This window comes from Pongo abelii, chromosome 2 (assembly GCF_028885655.2).
Source record: "Pongo abelii isolate AG06213 chromosome 2, NHGRI_mPonAbe1-v2.0_pri, whole genome shotgun sequence".
NCBI classification, from domain to species: Eukaryota; Metazoa; Chordata; class Mammalia; order Primates; family Hominidae; genus Pongo; species Pongo abelii.
This window is the reverse complement of record NC_085928.1, coordinates 109,910,908-109,933,291: the sequence shown is the minus strand read 5'-3', so window position 1 is coordinate 109,933,291 and position 22,384 is coordinate 109,910,908. Positions and strand designations below refer to the sequence as shown.

At 44.0% G+C, this 22,384-nt stretch overlaps 1 protein-coding gene across 12 annotated transcripts in view; it reads left to right on the top strand.

Annotated features, from left to right (window-relative positions):
* The window catches only part of ZKSCAN7 (zinc finger with KRAB and SCAN domains 7), a 24,069-nt gene extending 1,685 nt beyond the window's left edge, over positions 1-22,384 (top strand). For 2 of the 12 annotated variants that reach the window (XM_054550943.2, XM_063722110.1), the window contains exons 2-7: positions 39-579; positions 8,565-8,745; positions 11,009-11,100; positions 11,398-11,524; positions 13,015-13,758; positions 21,891-22,384. In XM_054550943.2, coding sequence (XP_054406918.2) covers positions 157-579; positions 8,565-8,745; positions 11,009-11,100; positions 11,398-11,524; positions 13,015-13,758; positions 21,891-21,910 — 1,587 coding nt within the window. In that variant the 5' untranslated portion in view covers positions 39-156 and the 3' untranslated portion in view covers positions 21,911-22,384. Of the gene's footprint in view, positions 1-38; positions 580-8,564; positions 8,746-11,008; positions 11,101-11,397; positions 11,525-12,112; positions 12,128-13,014; positions 15,254-21,890 lie in introns of those variants that run through there. The other 10 variants (XM_054550938.2, XM_054550939.2, XM_054550946.2 and 7 more) reach the window with 6 other exon arrangements.

Below are 22,384 nucleotides of genomic sequence, written 5' to 3'. Positions count from 1 at the left end.
ATACTCCAAGAACTCTGATTTCACTCTTGTTTCTGTAGGCAACACTACCATCACCCCTTTCTCCAACCCTGAAAAACAGCTCCTGAGACCTGAACTATAGACCATCATTTTAATCGGACCAATTGCAGCTGTAACAAGCTTCTCTTTGGGGTCACAATGACCACTGCAGGCAGGGGAAATTTAGGCCTCATCCCCAGGAGCACTGCTTTCCAGAAGCAAGAGGGGCGCCTGACTGTGAAGCAGGAGCCAGCGAACCAGACCTGGGGGCAGGGCAGCAGTCTCCAAAAGAACCATCCTCCTGTCTGCGAAATCTTCCGGCTACACTTCAGGCAATTATGTTACCACGAGATGTCTGGGCCGCAGGAAGCGTTGAGCCGGCTTCGGGAGCTCTGCCGCTGGTGGCTCATGCCAGAGGTGCACACCAAGGAGCAGATACTGGAGCTGCTGGTGCTTGAGCAGTTCCTGAGCATCCTCCCTGGGGAGCTCCGGACCTGGGTGCAGCTGCATCACCCTGAGAGTGGTGAGGAGGCTGTGGCTGTGGTGGAGGATTTCCAGAGACATCTCAGTGGACCAGAGGAGGTGAGCAGTTGAGTCTAGAATGGCGGCCTGATGCTTCTCTAATGCTTGGGTTAGCCTAGGAATAGGCATTCTCCACTTCCCAGGCCCTAGGCCAGTTTGCCTTTAGGGTTCCTGAACTTGTCCTGTGGATGGAGGGAAAATAGTTTTGTGCTCCAAGCCATAAACACAAATGCACATCCCAGCTAAGCTCTGTGATTCACCTTCTGAAATACTGTGTTCTGAGCCTAGCTTCATCCTGGAGATTCGCATGGTACTCCTGGCAGGTGGGGGATCTGCATGCTGGTTAGAACAGGGCGATCAGGGGAAGGCGGGCCTTTGGGTATGCTGATAATACGAGCCTTCATTTGAGACATTCTCTTTGCTCACTTCCTTGGAATTCTCAGAGTCAATTTTCTCTTTTCCTGCCTCTTTGATTCCTTGAAAGGTGACATTTTTGGGCCTTGTAATTATTTGTTCCTTTTGCTAGCTCTCCAAACCTAACTGGGATCTTTTTGCATCTTTAATTCTAATTTAAGTTTTCCCTATTTCCTGGAGTTCTCGCAAATGTAATACCAAGGTAATTTAAACTAGAGGGATAGTTGGGAAGAGTGAGCAGTAAGACACATTGGAAAATCTGGTTTCTAGGACCATAGAGCCAACTAGCTCTGTGCCCATGTGTTTCAGTCAGGGTTCAGCCAGAGAGGTAGAATCAGTAGGAGAGAGGTGTGTGTGTGTGTGTGTGTGTGTGGGTGCGTGCACACATGCATGTGCATGTGTAAAGAGGTTTACTGGTGGCTGGGCATGGTAGCTCATGCCTGTAATCCCAGCACTTTGGGAGGCCAAAGGTGGATCACTTGAGGTCAGGAGTTTGAGACCAGCCTGGCTAACATGGCAAAGCCCCATCGCTACTAAAAATACAAAAAATTGCTAGGTAGGGTGGCAAATACCTGTAGTCTCAGCTACTGGGGAGGCTGAGGCAAGAGAATCACTTGAACCCAGGAGGCAAAGGTTGCAGTAAGCCAAGATCACGCCACTACACTCTAGCCTGGGTGACAGAGTGAGACTTCATCTCAAAAAAAAAAAAAAAAGAGATTTATTGCTAGTAAGTGGCTTATGTAATTGTGAGGCTGGCTAGGCAAGTCTGAAACCCATAGGCAGGCCATCGACAAGGGCAGCCCAAAACAGTGGCACAAGCTGAAGCTGCAGTGCACAGGTGGAATTTCTTCTTTCTTCTTTGTCCTTTCTTCTTTTTCCTCCTCCTCCTCCTTTTATTCTCTTTCTTCTTCTTCTTTCTTCCTCATCTGCTTTCTCCTTTCTTCTTCCTCTTTTTTTTTTTGGGTCTTGCTCTGTTGCCTAGGCCAGAATGCAGTGGCATGAACATGGCTCACTGCAAGCTCAGCCCCCTGGCTCAAGTGATCCTCCCACCTTAGCATCCTGAGCAGCTGGTACCACAATCATGTGCCGCCACACCAGGCTAATTTTTTTATTGTAGACATGTGGTCTTGTTATGTTGCCCAGGCTTGTTCTTGAATTCCTGGCTTCAAATGATATTCTTGCCTTGGCCTCCCAAAGCACTGCGATTACAGGCATGACCTACCACGCCTGGCCTGGAATTTCTTCATGGAACTTTTAGCTTCGCTTTTAAGGGCTTGCAACTGATTGAATCAGGCTCATGCATTCATCCATTATCTAGTATAATCTCCCTTACTTAAACTTATTATGTACTTTAATCACATCTTTAAAATAGTTTACAGCAACACCTGGATTGATGTTTGATTAGTACCAAGTTGACACATCAAAAGATCATCACACCATGGATAAGTTAGTTCTTCCTAATAAGTTTCAAATTGTTCCCCTATAATAGAAGCAGGGTGAACTAGAGGTCCCCTCTACCCCTTTGTACTTTATCAGGGGAAAACAGTATAATTTCCCAAGTACCCAGTATGTCATTTTATTCAATGCTTTTTTTCCTAGAGAGTCTCACCCTATCGCCCAGGCTGGAGTGTGGTGGCACAATCTTGGTTCACTGCAACCTCTGCCTCCTGGGCTCAAGTGATCCTCCCACCTCAGCTTCCCTAGTAGCTGGGACCATAGGTGTGAGCCACCACACCTGGCTAATTTTTGTGTTTTTAGTAGAGACGGGGTTTCACCATGTTGTCCAGGCTGGTCTTGAACTTCTGAGCTCAAGAAAGCCACCTGCCTCATCCTCCCAAAGTGCTGGAATTACAGGTGTGAGCCATCACACTCAGCCTATTCAATGCTTTTTAAAAAATGATTACATATCACTAGGGAATCAGTTCTAGTTGATCAGGATCCTGGGGCTAGACATTTTTCCAGGATTATCAGCAGTACACATTTGTCATTATCAACCATCATTTTCTTTGTGTAAACAAGTAAGCACGTATGAGTAAATCAACCATCACAAGAGTCTAGAGAGCAGCTGGGCCAGCCATGGCAATGACAGGTGGCTGAAAACATATTTAGAGAACCATTTAGTGAGGGTGGCAGAAGGAAAATTTCCCTATTTCCTGCTTGGTTTTACTTAAGAAGTGAATGCTTCCTCCATTAAAACTTTTAGTGCTTTATCCAGCTAGCCTCAGAAAAGGGTGACTGTTGAGTCACAACCCAAGAAAATGACTAACATTTGACAGGTGAGGCAGCTGAATGCTCATGGCTCCAGCCTGGGTGTAGGGTCTTTGGAGTCCATTTCTTAATCTCCCACTATTGTCAGTGTTATGTTTTCTGACATGAAGACATAAGGGCAGGACTATCTTTCATCAGCAGGCGTTCAGAAAATGTTTACAGAATGGCTAAATGAATAAACAAGCTTTTCCATGGAATTTTGCCAAGAGGAGTTTAAGGAGGGTCCAGGTAAATTGGAGTCATTTTGCTTATCAGGAGCAAGCCACTTTATTGCTGCAGAAGGAGCATGTACATGTGTGCACACTGTGGCTGGGAAAGGGTTGTAGAGTGATCCCTGCTGGGCTGCAGAGTCATGCAACTTGCAGAATTCTTTTGTTTCCTGTGTCTTTTTTTTTTTTTTTTGAGACAAAATCTCACTCTGTCGCCCAGGTTGGTGTGCGGTGGCACAATCTCAGCTCACTGCAAGCTCCGCCTCCTGGGTTCACGCCATTCTCCTGCCTCAGCCTCCTGAGTAGCTGGGACTACAGGCACCTACCACCACACCCAGCTAATTTTTTGTATTTTTAGTAAAGACAGGGTTTCACCATGTTAGCCAGAATGGTCTTGATCTCCTGACCTCATGATCCTCCCGCCTCGGCCTCCCAAAGTGTTGGGATTACAGGCGTGAGCCACCACGCCTGGCCTGTTTCCTGTATCTTTTTTCATCTCCTGCCAGAGTTACAAAACAGGCAGTGCAGTAATCATTATCTCCATTTGACAAGTGAAGTGAGCACATGTCGTAAGCATTCCCTTGCCCGAAAGATTTAGCTGAGGTGTGGTTGTTTCTGATTACCATCTCCCTAGTTTCTAAGCCAACAGCTTTTCTCTAGGGTCTTGCTGTGGAATGCCATATTAGAATGAGGTTTTCATGTCTTCAAGGAAAGGAAACCTGTGATTCTGTATTAGTCTGTTTTCACACTGCTATAAAGAACTACCTGAAACTGAGTAATTAAGAAGAAAAGAGGTTTAATTGGCCCACAGTTTCACAGGCTTTGCAGGAACATGACTGGGAGGTCTCAGGAAACTGGGAGGTCTCAGCATGACTGGGACGTCTCAGGAAATCATGGCAGAAGGCAAAGAGGAAGCAAGGACCTTCTTCACATTGTGGCAGAAGAGAATGCAGGGGGAAGTGACACATACTTTTAAATGATCAGATCTCATGAGAACCCACAAGAACAGCAAGGGGAAATCCACCCCATGATCCAGTCACCTCTCACTAGGCCCCTCCTCCAATTCGTTGTGAGATTTGGGTGGGAACACAAATCTAAACCACTATTATTCTGCCCCTGGCCCCTCCCAAATCTCATGTTATTCTCACATTGCAAAATACAATTATCCCTCCTCAACAGTCCCCCCGACTTAACTCATTTCAGCATTAACTCAAAAGTTCACAGTCCACAGTCTCATCTGAGACAAGGTAAGTCCCTTCCACCTATAAACCTGTAAAATAAAAAACTAGTTAGTTACTTCCAAGATACAATGGGGATATAGGCATTGGGTAAATGCTCCCATTCCAAATGGGAGAAATTGGCCAAAACAAAGGGGCTACATGTCCCATGCAAGTCCAAAACCAAGCAGGGCAGTCATTAAGTCATAAAGCTCCAAAATAATCTCCTTTGACTCCATGTCTCACATCCAGGGCATGCTGATGCAAGAGATCGGTTCCCAAGGCCTTGGGCATCCTGGCCCCTGTGGCTCTGCAGGGTATAGCCCCCACAGCTGCATTCACCAACTGACATTGAGTGCCTGCGGCTTTTCCAGGCACATGGTGCAAGCTGTTTGTGGATTTACCATTCTGGGGTCTGGAGGATGGTGGCCCTCTTCTCACAGCTCCACTAGGGAATGCCTCAGTGGGACTGTGTGGGGGCTCCAACCTTGCATTTCCCCTTCACACTGCCTTAGTAGAGGTTTTTCCATGACAGTTCTGCCCCTGCAGCAGACTTCTGCCTGGACATCCAGGTGTTTCCATACCTCCTCTGAAATCTAGGAGGAGGTTCCCAAACCTCAACTCTTGCCTTCTGCACACCCGCAGGCCCAACAACATGTGAAAACTGCCAAGGCTTGGGGCTTACACCCTCTGAAGCCACAGCCTGAGCTATACCTTGGCCTCTTTTAGCCACAGCTGGAGCTGGAGTGGCTGGGACACAGGGGACCATGTCCTGAGGCTGCACAGAGCAGCTAGACCCTGGGCCTGGCCCATGAAACCATTGTTTTCTCCTAGGCCTCCAGGCCTGTGATGGGAGGGGCTGCCGTGAATGTCTCTAAAATGCCCTAGAGACATTTTCCCCATTGTGTTGGCCATTAATATTTGGCTCCTCTCTACTTACTCAAATTTCTGCAGCAGGCTTGAATTTCTCCCCAGAAAACGGGTTTTTCTTTTCTACCACATGGCCGGGCTGCAAATTTTCCAAATTTTTATGCTCTGCTTCCCTTTTAAATATAAGTTCCAGTTTCAGATCTGTTTGTTCACAAATATGAGTGGACACTTTTAGAAACAGCCAGGTCACTTCTTGAATGCTTTGCTGCTTAGAAATTTCTTCTGCTAGAGGGCCGGGTGTGGTGGCTCACGCCTGTAATCCCAGCACTTTGGGAGGCTGAGGCAGGTGGATCACGAGGTCAGGAGATCGAGACCATGGTGAAAACCCATCTCTACTAAAAATACAAAAAATTAGCCAGGCATGGCGGCGGGTGCCTGTAGTCCCAGCTACTTGGGAGGCTGAGGCAGGAGAATGGCGTGAACCCGGGAGGCGGAGCTTGCAGTGAGCCAAGATCGTGCCACTGCACTCCAGCCTGGGTGACAGAGCAAGACTCCATCTCAAAAAAAAAAAAAAAAAAAAAGAAATTTCTCCTGCTAGATACCCTGAATCATTTCTCTCAAGTTCAAAGTTTCACAGATCTCTAGAGCAGGGGCAAAATGCTGCTGATCTCTTTGCTAAAGCATAGCAAGAATGACCTTTGCTCCAGTTCCCAATATGTTTCTCATCTCCATCTGAGACCACCTCAGCCTGGACTTCATTATCCATATCACTATCAGCATTTTAGTCAAAACCATTCAACAAGTGTCTAAGAAGTTCCAAATTTTCCCACATCTTCCTGTCTTCTTTTCAGCCCTCCAAACTGTTTCAACCTCTGCCTGTTACCCAGTTCCAAAGTTGCTTCCACATTTTCAGGTATCTTTATAGCAGTGCCCCACTTTCCTGGTACCAATTTTCTGTGTTAGTCCTTTTTCACACTGCTGTAAAGAACTACCTGAGATTAGGTAATTTATGAAGAAAAGAGGTTCAATCGACTCACAGTTCTGCAGGCTTAACAGAAAGCATGACTGGGAGGCCTCAGGAAACTTAAAATCATAATGGAAGGTGAACGGGAAGCAAGGACCCTCTTCACATTGTGGCAGGAAAGAGAGAGCACACAGAGGAAAGTGCCACACACTTTTAAACAATCAGATTTCATGAGAACTCACTATTACAAGAACAGCAAGGGGGAAATCTTCCCCCCCACTGCCACCCCCGTGATCCAGTTCACCTCCCACCAGGCCCCTCCTCCAATTCAACATGAGATTTGGGCGGGGACACAAGTCCAAACCATATCAAAGTCCTAGATAATGAACAGGAACTTTACCAGGATTAAATTATTAGTGGATTACAAAGTTGAATTATCACAGTGCAGTAAGTTCTATCTTCTGCCAATACCCAAAGCTCCTGTATTGAAGAGCTGTGATTTCCATTTTAGAGAGTCTTTCAGTTTCAGAGAACCTTTCAGTAGGAGAGCTTGGGAACTACAGAATCCAGGGAGCCTGCTGCTCCTACCACTACACTAGTGAGATATATATTAAAGGAGAGAGTCCCTTAACATCTCAGCAGATGCAGCCTAATAGGGTGAATCCTGTGTGGTTTATTGAAGGAGAAGTTATTTTTACCTCATGCTGTGCTATGTACATGCCAGAGCAAGTGAACTTTAAAATGTGCCTTATTTAGATAATATTTTAGGTTTTCTGCCCTACGTGCTGGTAAAAGGAGCAAGCATGAGATTGTGAGGAGCTGGTTTGATGACAGTAAGCAAGGGTTAGAAATAAAATGTCTATGTTCTGAGGTATTCTCAAGATCTCTACAGGTTAGTGTGTCTGATCTTATTTGGCTTTTAAAATATAAATTATTGGGGAGAAGTAGTACATATTGAAAAGTGAGTTTGCAGATAACCTTAAAGTCTTTTAGCAAAATATCAACAGGAAGTCAGTCAGCAGATATCGATTGAACACCATTGTAGGGCTATATGTTGTTTTGGAGCTAGTGATCAAGACAGAAGTTCTTACCCTCAAAAAACTCACACTCTGTTGGGGAAACATAGACAATAAAGACGTAAGATTACTTAAAGATTAATACATGCAATCTAGAAATTATAATTGGTTAATCGAGTCTGACTATCCCTGCTTTTTCAGTGTGCTCAGAGAAAGCTTCTCTGAAGAGGAGACACTTTTGCTCAGAGAAATTGGAAAAGCTCTCCTGGTGTGCCAGCCACTGTTCTGGGTATTGCTTCAGCTGTTAGTGTCAGTAGCATTATTTGTGCACATGCACAAATCTTATCTTTTTTTACACTTATCTTTTTTAACATCCTTTGTACTTCTTTTTTTGTTTGTTTGTTTTTTGTTTTTGTTTTTTTTGAGACGGAGTCTCGCTCTGTCACCCAGGCTAGAGTGCAGAGGCGTGATCTCGGCTTACTGCAAACTCTGCCTCCCAGGTTCAAGTGATTCTCCTGCCTCAGTCTCCCAAGTAGCTGGGACTACAGCTGCGTGCCACCACGCCTGGCTAATTTTTTTGTACTTTTAGTAGAGACAGGATTTCGCCATGTTGGCTAGGCTGGTCTCGAACTCCTGACCTCAGGTGATCTACCCACCTCGGCCTCCAAAAGTGCTGGGATTACAGATGTGAGCCACTGCGCCCGGCCTATCCTTTGTACTTCTGATTGTTCCTTTCTGTCAGCTAAGGCCGTAGAGAATGTACTGAATTGCTCTTCTGGCTCCCTTTTTAAATGGTTCTTCATGAGAAAATATGTGTCTGAAGACCTGACACAGAGTGGAAATGGTTATAGAATCTGGTCCTCAAGCCCCTACCAAGAGGGTCAACAGAGGGATGGCAAGTAGAATTGCAAGCTTTAGATTCTGCTTTCACAGTTTTTTCCCCCAGTAGGCTGTAGTGGTGGGGCTGGAAGGACACTCGGGCTCTTCTTTTCCCTGGCTTTCTTTCTGGAGGGGGCTGCTTAGAGGTTTTAGGTTCAGTACCTTCAAGGATGCTCTTTTGAACCCAATTGTATTTCCCTATCTCTAGGTTTCAGCCCCAGCACAGGAACAGCCCCAGAAACAGGAAATGCATTTGGAGGAGACAACAGCTCTGGGTGCAACAAAGGAATCTCCTCCTACGTCACCCCTCAGTGGGGGCTCAGCCCCTGGAGCCCACCTGGAGCCTCCTTATGACCCAGGGACACACCACCTCCCCAATGGGGACTTCGGTACTTATCTCCCCAGCTTTGGCCTTAAGTCGTGCCGCCGTTCTCTCCTCTGGAGTCTCCTTTCCTTTATCTGCCCATCTCCTACTCCATGGAATCCCTCATTGCTCTGCTGTCTGTCCTCTTTCCCTAGTGACCCTGTTTGTTCCTTTTGCTTATTCTCTAATCATTTATGTAGTTAGTAAGTTTTCATCAAGGACGTGTCATAGGAAAGGCACTTCCAGAGACCGGAGAGATGTAGTACATCTGTTGTCACTGATTTCAAAGAGCTTGTTATCTAGGTGGTAGGATGAGTTAGTCATGTGTAAGAAGAGGCAACTTAGTAAGATGCACATGAATGATATCTGTCCTCAAGCATTTGATCCTGTCACAAATGAGCTATGTGGGCATTGGAAAAAGTGATCACTGGGTAAAAAGCAAGATCATTGTGGGCTGGAACTGGTAAGGGATGCTTCATGAAGGAAGTAGCAGAGTATTGGGCAGTAAAAATGTGGAAGAATTTTGAAGGGGAGAAAAAAGTAGCAGGCATGCCATTAGAAGATACAACAAAGACCCTAAGCTGGAGATTGCTTGAGCCCTGATTGAGGTGGAGTCAGGGAAGACTGTATTTGGGAACCTGGGCCTTGCTTATACAGGACCTTGAGATTGAGGCAGGAAGATTTTGGGAGTCAGAGGATAATGTGTTAGAAATAGTATTTCAGGAGGCTTACTCTGGCACAGGTGAGCATTATGGATTGAAGAGGAAGGAGCCTTAGTTAAAGGCTGGTGCAGTAGAATAGATGTGATTAATGCCTGAAGTGCAAAGAGAGGAACGGGCAAGGATAAAATTGAAAAATGTTATCATGGAAACATCCATGGGACTTGAGTTTGAAAGGAGAGGCAGGGGAATTAGAATGCTGTGGCCAATGATGGAATCATTGAGAGAAATTGAGAAATCTGAAAGAAATGTGATAAGAACATTTTATTTATTTATTTAATGTTATTTATTTATTTTTTTTAAAGAGAGATAGGGTCTCGCTGTGTCACCCAGGCTGGAGTGCAATGGCACAATCATAATAGCTCACTGTAGCCTTGAACTCCTGGGCTCAAGAAATCCTCCCACCATGTCCTCTTAGAACTACAGGCATGCCACCATGACCAGCTCTTTTTTTAAAAAAAAACTTTTTATAGAAATGGGGTCTCCTACTGAGAGCAGTGGCACACGCACCTGTAATCCCAGCACTTTGGGAGGCTAAGGCAGGTGGATCACTTGAGGTCAGGAGTTTGAGACCAGCCTGGCCAACATGATGAATCCCTTCCTACTAAAATACAAAAATTAGCCAGGTGTAATGGCAGGTACTTGTAATCCCAGCTACTCCAGAGGCTGAGGCATGAGAATTGCTTGAGCCTGGGAGGCAGAGGTTTCAGTGAGCCATGATCATGCCACTGCACTCCAGCAGAGTGAGACTCTGTCTCAAAAAAACAGAGAGGGAGAGAAAGAGAAAGAAAGAAAGAGAGAGAGAAAAGGAAAGAAAGAGAAAGAAAGAAAAGAGAGAGAGGGAGGGAGGGAGCAAAAGAAAAGAAAGGAAAGGAAAAGAGGAGGGGAAGGGAAGGGAGAGGGAAGGGAAGAGTGAAGGAAGGGAAGGAAGGAAAGGGAGAAAAAGAGGTCTCCTTATGTTGTCCATGCTGGTCTTGAACTCCTAGCCTCAAGCCAGCCTCCCACCTTAGCCTAGAACATCCATCCATTCTAGACACTGAACTTAAGGTGTTGCAGGACACCCAAGTGAAATGTCCCATAGGCAACAGGAGGCATGTGGTAGGGGTCTAGGAGAGAAGTAAGAACTGTGAGAGCAGTATTAAAGCAATGAGAGTTGGTCAGATTGCTGACGGAAAGAACAAGGAAGCACTAGGGCCTGAGTTGCAAGGAGTATCCATAATGAGAGGGCAGGAGCAGGCATGAGGAACCACAACTGTGAGGGGAAAATGAGGGCTGGCTGGTGCTAGGGAAGCCATGGGAGAGAGAGTGTGGCCAGAATAGCTTCCTTGAAAAAGGTTGAAGAGAGTGAGGGCTTGGAGGAACACCCAGTTCTCAGCTTGATCCAGGACCTTGTACTGTACCCTCCAGGGAAAATTCACAGCACTCTTGGGATAATGCCTTATGGAAGAGGTTAAGAGTCAGTGTGTGTGGAGGTGCCTGGGTTCTCTTGAATCCACTTATTGGGAATATAGATCTTATGGGAGCGGGAAGCAGGGCTTGTCCCACTCATAGCTTTCTTTCCTCCCTCAGCTCAATGTACTTCTCCAGTTCCTACCCTTCCTCAAGTGGGGAACTCAGGAGACCAAGCAGGGGCAACTGTACTTCGGATGGTCAGGCCCCAGGTGAGCTTGGTTCTTTGTGTTTTTACCACGTCCCCATGAGTCTGGTCCAGGAATGGCTAGAGGTCTCACCCCCAGGACTCTGCCCCAAGACTATTCCTGTGGCTCTCCTGCCTCATTGCTTCCCCTGGAGGTAATGGACTCTATCTTGCCCTGGACTTGTCCTTTTCGAGGTGTCATCTCAGCTCCTCTCTCCCATACTTTTGCCCATGAAGAGCCCATACCCTGTGCCCTTTGTACCCCTGATGACTGCTCTTCAGGCTGTGAATGTTCCTGAGCGATCGGAGCTTGTCATTCCAGGATACTGTGGTGTATGAGGACCTATCTGTAGACTACACTCAGAAGAAATGGAAAGGTCTTACACTCAGTCAGAGAGCTCTGCAGTGGAACATGATGCCAGAAAATGACCATAGCATGGCCTCCTTGGGTAATGATTCTGTTTCCTAGTCACTTAAAGTCTGCATGCTGCACATTCTCTTTTCTATATTCCTTGTCTCTTTAAACTTTTTACCATGAAAATTTCCAAACGTAGTTAAAATAGAGTGAATAATATAGGGACCCTTTCTGCATTCATCACTGAGATTCAACAGTGATCAGCATACTCTTCACCTCATTATGAATTGATATAGTGTGGTTTAGGTAGAGCTTCTTAATTGTAAGGAACAGAGAGCCACTCAAGTTATTTTAAGTAAGGAGCTGTGAGTCGTAGGCTTAAAGGAATGAGAACCTGGAAGAAACTGATGAGCTAGACCAGACTCTGGGAAGCAGGGCCTTGACCCTGGGAGCCTGAGCAGCAAAAGCAAATGCATGTTGATTGTGTTCTGGTGTGAATGTAATGCACCTGCTCGCAGTGTATTTGTTTTCTCTCTGCTTGTCCTCCTCCTGCTGCCCATTTTCTTCACTGTGAATCTTTTGTCCTTTTCATAGCTCTTTCCTAATTGTACTTTCTGTTCTTTTATACTTGTTGCTTGCTGTATCTCCTAATGGCTTGGCTTCTCTCCATGCGCCACTTCAGCTTCCACTGCTACTCGTAAGTGCCTTAATTTTGCACTACCTCCAGTTCCAAATTTCCTCAGAGATGGACTTCCATTGCTATAGCCATTACCCATCTTCTCATTTGGGCACAGGGCTTTGGCCCAGGCCACAGCAGAGGCTGAAGCCTAACCTACAGATAAGCTGCCCTTGAGTCTAGTACCTGGTGCCAGTCCAATCACCTGTGGCCCATCGTGGGATGCTCAGGGTCACTTGGCACCAGGCATGGTTGCCTAAGCATCCCTCTCTGCAAACACTGGGGCAGAACAGTTTCCTGAAAGGTCTTCTTGGAAGGGCAGATCCTGTGGTTGACGAGTTTAGGGCAGTCCTTTTTACTGTCCTATCATGTAAGATCTGTTCTTTTTGTACACTTTCCTTATCATACCTCCATAATATAAATTTCCAGTCAATTCACTCTCATTTTTTTCCCTGTCTCTTTCTTATGTTTGGCTTGAGGTATTTGCCAGCCTCCTCTCTCCCAACATGTTTTCTGAGAACAATGGAACCATGCAATGTTATGGTTGGAAGGGATCTTAGAGTTCATCACTTTACTAAGGAGACATGGCACGAGAGTGACTTCTGTAAGATCACAGCATGCTTTGCAATCCAGTTTTTTGCTTTCCAATGGCCCTTCTGACTTGGTTGTGCTGGCTTAGTATCTTTTTTCCACCTGTCTTCACTGACCACCCTCCACTTCCTTGTTTTCGTGTCCCTAGAGAAAAAAATTGAGCTATTAATATTTCCCATTTTGCTCTTGTTCTCAATGTGTTATCTCATTTCTTAACCATAATGTGACTTTTTTTCAGGTACGTTAGCTCTTAATGATTCTCTTTCTTAAACAGGATAAGAAATGGGTAAAAGTTGTTGTCTTCTTTCTTTGGGCAGCAGGTGAGAACATGATGAAGGGTTCAGAGTTGACTCCAAAGCAGAAAATTTTTAAAGGATCAGAGTCATCTAACAGGACATCAGGGGGACTCTTTGGGGTGGTTCCTGGGGCAGCAGAGACTGGAGATGTTTGTGAAGATACTTTCAAGGAGTTAGAAGGACAAACCTCAGATGAAGAAGGGAGCAGACTAGAAAATGATTTCTTGGAAATAACAGATGAAGATAAGAAAAAATCCACAAAAGACAGATACGACAAATATAAGGAAGTTGGGGAACATCCACGTCTGTCTTCCAGTCCTGTTGAACATGAAGGAGTTTTAAAGGGACAGAAATCCTATCGATGTGATGAATGTGGCAAAGCTTTCAATCGGAGTTCTCACCTTATTGGCCATCAGAGAATCCACACTGGAGAGAAACCCTATGAGTGTAATGAGTGTGGGAAGACCTTCAGGCAAACCTCCCAGCTCATTGTTCATCTCAGAACCCACACAGGGGAAAAACCCTATGAATGCAGTGAGTGTGGAAAGGCCTATAGGCACAGCTCCCATCTCATTCAACACCAGAGACTCCATAATGGGGAGAAACCCTATAAATGCAATGAATGTGCAAAAGCCTTTACTCAGAGTTCCCGACTCATTGACCACCAGAGAACCCATACTGGGGAGAAACCTTATGAATGCAATGAGTGTGGAGAGGCATTCATTCGAAGCAAAAGTCTTGTTCGACATCAGGTCCTGCACACTGGTAAGAAACCTTACAAATGTAATGAGTGTGGGAGAGCATTCTGTTCCAATAGAAATCTCATTGACCATCAGAGAATCCACACTGGGGAGAAGCCTTATGAGTGTAGTGAATGTGGCAAAGCCTTCAGTCGGAGTAAATGTCTTATTCGACATCAGAGCCTCCACACTGGGGAAAAGCCATATAAATGTAGTGAATGTGGGAAAGCCTTCAATCAGAACTCTCAACTCATTGAGCATGAGCGAATTCATACTGGAGAAAAACCTTTTGAATGTAGCGAGTGTGGTAAGGCATTTGGTCTGAGTAAATGTCTTATTCGGCACCAGAGACTTCACACAGGTGAAAAGCCCTATAAGTGCAATGAGTGTGGAAAATCCTTCAATCAAAACTCACACCTTATTATACACCAGAGAATTCACACTGGTGAGAAACCCTATGAATGTAATGAGTGTGGGAAGGTATTCAGTTATAGCTCCAGCCTTATGGTACATCAGAGAACCCATACTGGGGAAAAGCCCTATAAATGCAATGATTGTGGGAAAGCTTTTAGTGACAGCTCACAGCTTATTGTACACCAGAGAGTCCACACCGGAGAGAAACCTTATGAATGTAGTGAATGTGGGAAAGCCTTTAGTCAGCGTTCCACTTTTAATCACCACCAGCGAACTCACACTGGAGAGAAGTCCTCAGGTCTGGCTTGGTCAGTTTCTTAAGGTATGGTTCTCTGAGACAGAGAGCAAGGACCTTTGAATTAAGCTGTCTTTATAAGCAGGATGCTCATAGTGGTTTCCCGGAGCCAGTAGTCACAGTGGACCATTCCCTACTTGCTTTTCCTTGGATCACTAAGGTGGGAGAGTAGGAGTAACTTATTCCAGTTCTTACCCATTATTAGGAAGGTAAGGACTACACATGTCATTGAATTGTAGGTTTCCTTTTTTTTTCTTTACTTTTAAATTTTAACTTTTAAAATCTATTTCATTTCTTAGTTATGCATCTCATAATCAGACTGCATGCTTTTTAAAGACAGAGATAATATCTTCTCTCTTCTATTCTACTTCCTCCATTTCACCATTTATACAAAGTCATTCAACAAGGCTGATTCATGCCTTCCTGCCTCTTGGCTATGGCCCTCCCCATCTACTCTTTAAACTTTAATCTATAGCCTTTCATCAGTTTTGTTCCCTATCTAGAAAACATTTTCTTCTGTTTGCTAATCTTTGTCCCTCACAATTTTTGAAATCCATCTCATCACTGAAATACTTTCTTCTTCAAGTACTTTTTTATTTTTCTTCAACTTCTCTTGATTTGACCTCAGTGCTTTGAATTCACTGGTGCTACAATATGTAACTGTTGTTAAATTGCCTTGTAAATTTTGCGTGTCTGTATACTTTTATACCAACTTATTGTAGGCTCTTTGAGGTCAGGTATGTATTTCTTTCCCATATAGATAGTATTTTGTACATACCAGTTGTTAAATAAATAATTTTTAAAATCTCAACTCTCACGTTGAATTATCCTTAAAGTATGCACGATCTTTCTCCCCTCCCCAACTGGACCAGCTGCTTCTAAAGATGGAAGTCCATCTCATCATAGAATATCACATACAGAGATCTTACTGATATCTTTTACATATACTCCTGGAAGTCTTACTACTGTTACTTCAGTCTCAAAATGTGAATGGATTTGTGTGTGTGTGTGTGTGTATGTATGCAAAAGAGAGAAAGAGAGAGAGAGTGTGTGTGTGTGAATGTGTGTGTATCTAGATATTGGGTTGGGCAGTCATATCCCACTGATACGGACTTTCCCCTACATGCTGATTGTAGTTCTGAATTTGCTAACTGTACCCTGCTTCCTAAATCAACAGATGAAGAACTGTGTCAGCTGAGCGCAGTGGCTCACGCCTGTAATCCCAGCACTTTGGGAGGGTGAGGCAGGCAGATCACGAGGTCAGGAGGTTGAGACCATCCTGGCTAACACGGTGAAACTCTGTCTCTACTAAAAAATACAAAAAATTAGCCAGGCATGGTGGGGGGCACCTGTAGTCCCAGCTATTTGGGAGGCTGAGTCAGGAGAATGGCATGATCCTGGGAGGCAGAGCTTACAGTGATCTGAGATTGCGCCACTCCACTCCAGCCTGGACAACAGAGCGAGACTCTGTCTCAAAAAAAAAAAAAAGAACTGTCAAAATTTACTGCACAGAAGACTTGACTTTCATAGCAGTGGTACAGATTATTGAAAATCCAGCTAGCAGCATTCCCTGATGCTTGGAATTCACTATGACGAGTCTTGTGGCAAGATAATAGATTCACAGGAATCTGTTTTCCTTATCAGTTAGTCCTATCTACCTACAACTGCCATCTTAATTTAAAGATGAGAGCTGTACCCTTAATTATCGTAATTGTCTTCTGGACCATCTTTCATTCCCCGAAGACATAAGAAAAGAAATCTCAGAAGATTTTCTCTCTGTCTCCCATCACATGTCAGTCCATGAGCTTGAACTACGTTTCCCTTCCACCCTTGCAATATGGCCCAGATCTGGGGGACCTTTGCCTCTGTTGTCCACCCCCTTCTCTTTCCATCCCCTAAACTTAATAGGTTTAGAGGATCCACAGTGTGACAGAGTAGAGGAGGAGGCTAGAGGAGCCATGTGAGTTACATAATCTGGAGGGGAGATTTTTTGAGGTGTGGTGTATGTTTTAACATAGAAGAAAGGGTGGAGTTGAGGCATAAGAAAATAAGATTAAATGTGATTCTAGGGACATATCTCAGGCAAGTTTAGAAAGAATAATAGAAATCCTGAAAACATTGAACCCAGGACAGAACTGAAAATTTGCCACTTATGAATATATATTTTAAATTTGTTTTCAACTTTATATTTAGTACGTGTTTCCATTTTCCTTTAGAAGATATGCAGATAGGACTTTTTCATTGTTTTAGTTTGGAAGCTCCCAGATCCCAGGGACAAGCCCAACCCTATATGAGCACATGGGTCCAGCCCTCTACCCTAAGCTGGACATTTCTGGTTAAGTCTTCAATAGAACGATCCTGCTCATTGGATGTTGCAGTTTTACCTTCTGGTTCTTGTCTGCTCATCGCCTACCACACTAACCCTCTAGAGGTTGGGAACCTGCACTATTCATAACTAAGGTGGGAATAGTAGGGAAAAAAAGAGTAGATGTAGGGAATTCTACACCAGTGTGTTCCTTGACATCCTTAAAAGCCTCAGGCTTTTGAATGGAGGAAAATTGGCTGCATTTGAAAGCCATACCTCAAATCCTATTGGTTATTGCTAGTATAAACTTTAAAAAAAAATTTAAATCTGAATTGTTATGTTGCTGAATTATTTTTAGTTTTAATGGTTTTTTAGTTTCATTTTCTAGGTATATAATAAATTAATGGCTCCGTTAGCTTTAAATTTTCTTTTTTTTCTTGGAGACAGGGTCTCACTTTCTTGCCCAGGCTGGAGTACAGTGATGTGATCATGGCTCACTGCAGCATCAACTTTCCAGGCTCAGGTGATTCTCCCACTTCAGCCTCCCAAGTAGCCGGGACTACAGGTGCATGCCACCACGCCCAGCTAATTTTTTGGTATTTTTTGTAGAGATGGGTTTTCACCATGTTGCCCAGGCTGGTCTTGAACTCTTGGGCTCAAGCGATCTGCCTGTCTTGGCCTACCAAAGTGCTGAGATTACAGGTGTGAGCTGGCCTTATTTTCAATCTTATGCCACCTATGTTGTGCATTAGCAAGAACTTCCAAAAATGTTGAGTAGTAGATAACAGGTCTTCTATGTCTTGTTCTTAAATCTCAGGAGGGATGTTTTTAGTATTTCACATTTTCATTTGCGTTCATTGTTGGATATTGATAAATATTCTGTTGCATTTAGGAAGTTTCCTTCTAATCTTATTTCTAGAGGAAGCAGGGTAAATATAGTGGTTAACAACACAGGTTTGGGGTGGGCACGGTGGCATGTGCCTGTAATCCCAGCACTTTGGGAGGCTGAGGCGGGTGGATCACTTGAGGTCAGGAGTTCAAGACCAGCCTGGCCAACATGGCAAAATCCCATCTCTATTAAAAATATAAAAATTAGCCAGGTGTGGTGGCAGGCACCTGTAATCCCAGCTACTTGGGAGGCTGAGGCAGGAGAATTGCTTGAACCTGGGAGGTGGAGACTGCAGTGAGCCAAGATCTCACCATTATACTCCAGCCTGGGTGACAAGAGCAAGACTTCATCTCAAAAGAAAAACAAAACAAAACAAAACAAACAAACAAAAAAACACATGTTTGTGCCTAGCAACCTAGGTTCAAATTCTGGGTCCAGTCAGGTGTGGTGGCTCACACCTGTAATCCCAGCGCTTTGGGAGGTGAAGGCAGGAGGATCACTTGAGGTCAGGAGTTTGAGACCAGCCTGGGCAACACATCAAGACCCTGTCCCTAAATAAATAAAAAATATATTAGTTGGGTGTATTGGTGCATGCCTTTAGTCCTAGGTACTCAGGAGACTGAGGCAGGAGGATTGCCCGAGCCTGGGAGGTCGTGGCTCCAGTGAGCTATCATTGCACCACTGCAGTCTAGCCTAGGCAATAGAGTGAGACCCTGTCTTAAAAAATAATCTGCATGTCCACCACTTTGTTAGGTGTGTAACTGTGGGAAAATCACCTAGCTTTCCTGTGTCTCAGCTCTTCCGTCTCTAAATTGGAGCTACTTCATAGGGTTGCGAGGATTAAATTAGTATGTGTAAGGTACTTAAAACAGTGATTGACACATAGTATGCACTATAATAAATATTAAAGTTTTATTAGGAATAGTTGCTAAGTTCTATCAAGTTATAAAAAATCTAAAAGTTCCCAAATAATTGAAATTTTCTTGTATTCCTGGGATAAATTTATTTATTTATTTAGAGACAGAGTTTCACTCTTGTTGCCCAGGCTGGAGTGCAATGGCGCGATCTCGGCTCACTGCAACCTCCGTCTCCCAGGTTCAAGCGATTCTCCTGCCTCAGCCTCCTGAGTAGCTGGGATTACAGGCATGTGCCACCATGCCAGGCTAATTTTGTATTTTTAGTAGAGACAGGGTTTCTCCATGCTGGTCAGGCTGGTCTCGAATTCCTGACCTCAGGTGATCTGCCCGCCTCGGCCTCCCAAAGTGCTGGGATTACAGGCATGAGCCACTGCGCCCGGCCTTATTAGTTTTTTTTTTTTAAAGTTCAGAAGTAGATTCAATTTGCCAATATTTTGCTGGCTGTGCAAAATGAATTTGGAAGATTTTTTTTCTTTTATTACTCTGGAACAGTGTGCGTAATATAGCAGTTATTCCTTGAAGGCTAGCTAGAAATGACACATTCTGATATATATATAAATTTTTTTTCCTGGTGTTTGGATGTGGCAGTAGCATCCTTGCAGTTTTTTTCAATGGTTTTGTTCTTCAGGTTTTCTACTTCTGTGTAAATTTTTCTAATATGTATCTGGAAATCATATTTACTATTCTGTCAAACATTGGCATAAAGTTACACCTAGTATTCTGTAAGATTCTTTTCCTCTGTTCTGTATATGTAATTGACCTCCTTTTCCATATATAGTCATATCCACAGGGAATTGGTTCCAGGATGCCCCTATCTCAGATATCGAAGCCCTCAGATGCTCTTTTACAGTCAGTCAGCCCTCCATATCCTCGGAATATGTGGATGCAGAACCCGAGAATACAGGGGGCCAACTGTATGATGTTTTACATTTTGGTTTCCTTTCAGTTTTTTTTACTTTCAGGATTACCAAAGGCCGTGTATTTTGTTTCTCTTTTTGAATTTCATTTCTCTTGAATTTTTTTTTCATATGTTCTTTTACTGCCTTAAGTTGCCGAGGCTTTGCATTGCCTTCACATACATTTGCTTTTTCCTCATTAGTGAATGACAAGGGCTTTCCAGTCCTGATATTTGTCTGCAAATAGGGAAATGGATTTCCCTTTACATTCCAAGTAGGTGCTGTTAAAACCGTCCCTTTAGATCTGAAGCTAAAAGGTTAGTTGTAAATTTACGTAACTATGCACTTCAGCAGTACAGAAGCAGCTTCAATTTTGCTAAGCTGGTTGAAAATTTTTCACTCAGGGCCAGCTTTTATATCTAGCTTTCTTTTTGGCTCAGCCTCCAGGCTAGTTATCCAGTGGAGCCTCCTTCCAAGTTCTCTGCCTCATTGGAGATAGCTTGGTTGTGAAAGAACTGAATGTGGAAAACCCTTCAGTCACAAGTCATTACCCCACATTGGAAACAAAATCTTTTTTTTTTTAAGTGACAGGGTCTTACTCTGTCACCCAGACTGGAGTGCAGTGGTATGATCACGGCTTACTGCAACCTCAACTTCCTAGGTTCAAGAGATCTTTGCACCTCAGCCTCCTGAGTAGTTAGGACTACAGGCACATGTCACCATACCTGGCTAATTTTTAAAAATTTTTTATAGAGACAGGAGTCTTACTATGTTGCCTAGACTAGACTTGAACCCCTGGCCTCAAGCAACCCTCCTGCTTTGGCCTCCCAAAGTGCTGGGATTACAGGTGTAAGCCACCATGCCTAGCCCAAATAACCTATTCTTAAGATATGTGAAAAACCATTCAGTTGTAGCAAACATCATACACCAGAGACTTTGTTTGACATCAGATAAATCACAAGGGTTAGAGAACTTTTTGGTTTTTAGAGGGCAAGGAATCATTCATCATGAGCTTCCATATTTTGCACATATTTCTGAAAAATATTCCTGAAGTGGAAAAGTTTTGTTATACAACACATAGTTTCTGGTACATGAGGGGACCCCCGAAAAGGGTATCAGTAAACAGTGTTACAGAACTTCCAATTTAATATATATATGTTAGTCAAACAGAATTCAAACCCAGGAGACAGTTTAGGTGGTCAGACCTGGTAAAGGTGCTAGGAGTGGTATACTTACTCACTTATCTCTTAAACATGCAATGAAAATATTCTACAGCCAAACCCTTATCATAAACTCCAGCCCTGGTCATTCAGCTTCTAAATGCAGTAGGAAAGGTCAAGAGATGGTGGATGTTAACAAGTTGTTGAGTACTGTCCCATGTTGGGAGACAGTTCTGTCAAGGTGTTGACCTTTTTCTGGAGTACTACAGAGCGTGCATTCCTGAAAACCTCTAGGGGTTAGGGACAGATTGTGAATTTGTCAATTGTGAATATGCACATGGTGGCACTATAAAAAGAATTGAAAGTAAATCCCCTATCCCTAACATCAGGTCATGTTCTGCCCTGATGGGGACCAGTAGAATTTGCCACAGCTGGATACAGGGAAGGTGTTATGATTACAGCTGGCTCCACAAGCACCTAGTGGTGCTAGTACTTGATCCAGGATAGGACATTTTAGATTTATTATTCACCAAACCATAACAGTCCTCCACTAATATATGCACAGGGTCACTTTACCCAGGTGGATATCAAGTAGGGTGAGATGCAGACTCCCTTTTAAGGCATGTGAGTGCTTTACGTGAAAACACAATAGGAGAGCAATGTATGACGGCCCACCTTTCTGGCCTATGGGTATTCCTGAAATGACACCTGGTTAAGAATTGTCAACTTACTAAAATTACAATGTTTTTTCCCCTTAGATGGCCTAGTCCACAAACTTAAAAAGACCTGACCAACTAGACGTTGATTTCATTTACCCAAATGAGTTAGAATTTCTTTGGCAGATAGATGTCATAATAAAGATTGAAGTTGCTGAGTATTTAGGCAATTATGACACAAAAAACACCCTGATTTCTGAGCAGTGACATTATACTTGACTGAATGAATAGATTTTTGTAGGAAAAAGTATGCTTGTGGATAAGGGAAATAGAAGCTGGATACAGGCAGGCTGGCATCTAGTTTTAACATATATTCTAGTGACCCTTACGTTCTCTAAAATTGAGAATTACTGGACTAGAATATTAAGAAGTAATCATTCCTCCCTGGGACCAGATGTGGGGTTAGCAGCTTGAATCAGAATGAATGGCCCCACCCACCCAAATGAAAGAGTAGGTGAAAAGGAAGACTAAGTAAGTTGAAGATCACAGCTCCCCTAATGTACATGAATATTCGTTTGTGTGTGTGTGTGTGTGTGTGTGACTGAGTTTCACTCTTGTCTTCCAGGCTGGAGTACAATGGCGTGATCTTGGCTCACTTCAATCTCTGGCTCCCGAGTTCAAGCGATTCTCCTGCCTCAGGCTCCTGAGTAGCTGGGATTACAGGTGCCTGCCACCACCCCCAGCTAATTTTTGTAATTTTTAGTAGAGACGGGGTTTCACCATGTTGGCCAGGCTGGTCTCGAACTCCTGACCTCAGGTGATCCACCCGCCTCAGCCTCCCAAAGTGGTGGGATTACAGGCATGAGCCACCACACCCAGCCTACTCTTTTTAAGTTTCTTCATGTAGTGGCAATAGTCTTGTGCTCTTCAGTGGAGTGTCCCGAGTTCTACGTCCATCAACTGAGGTTGTGAACTTGTGGAGGACTTATGTACGAATCTCTTTTTCAATCTCTATACAATGTGGCAGAGTTGTGCCACCTACATGAGCCAATGGAGAAGAAAGCTCCTGGTATACTTTAAGTATTCAGCAATATTAAATACTGAATATTTGTCAATTGA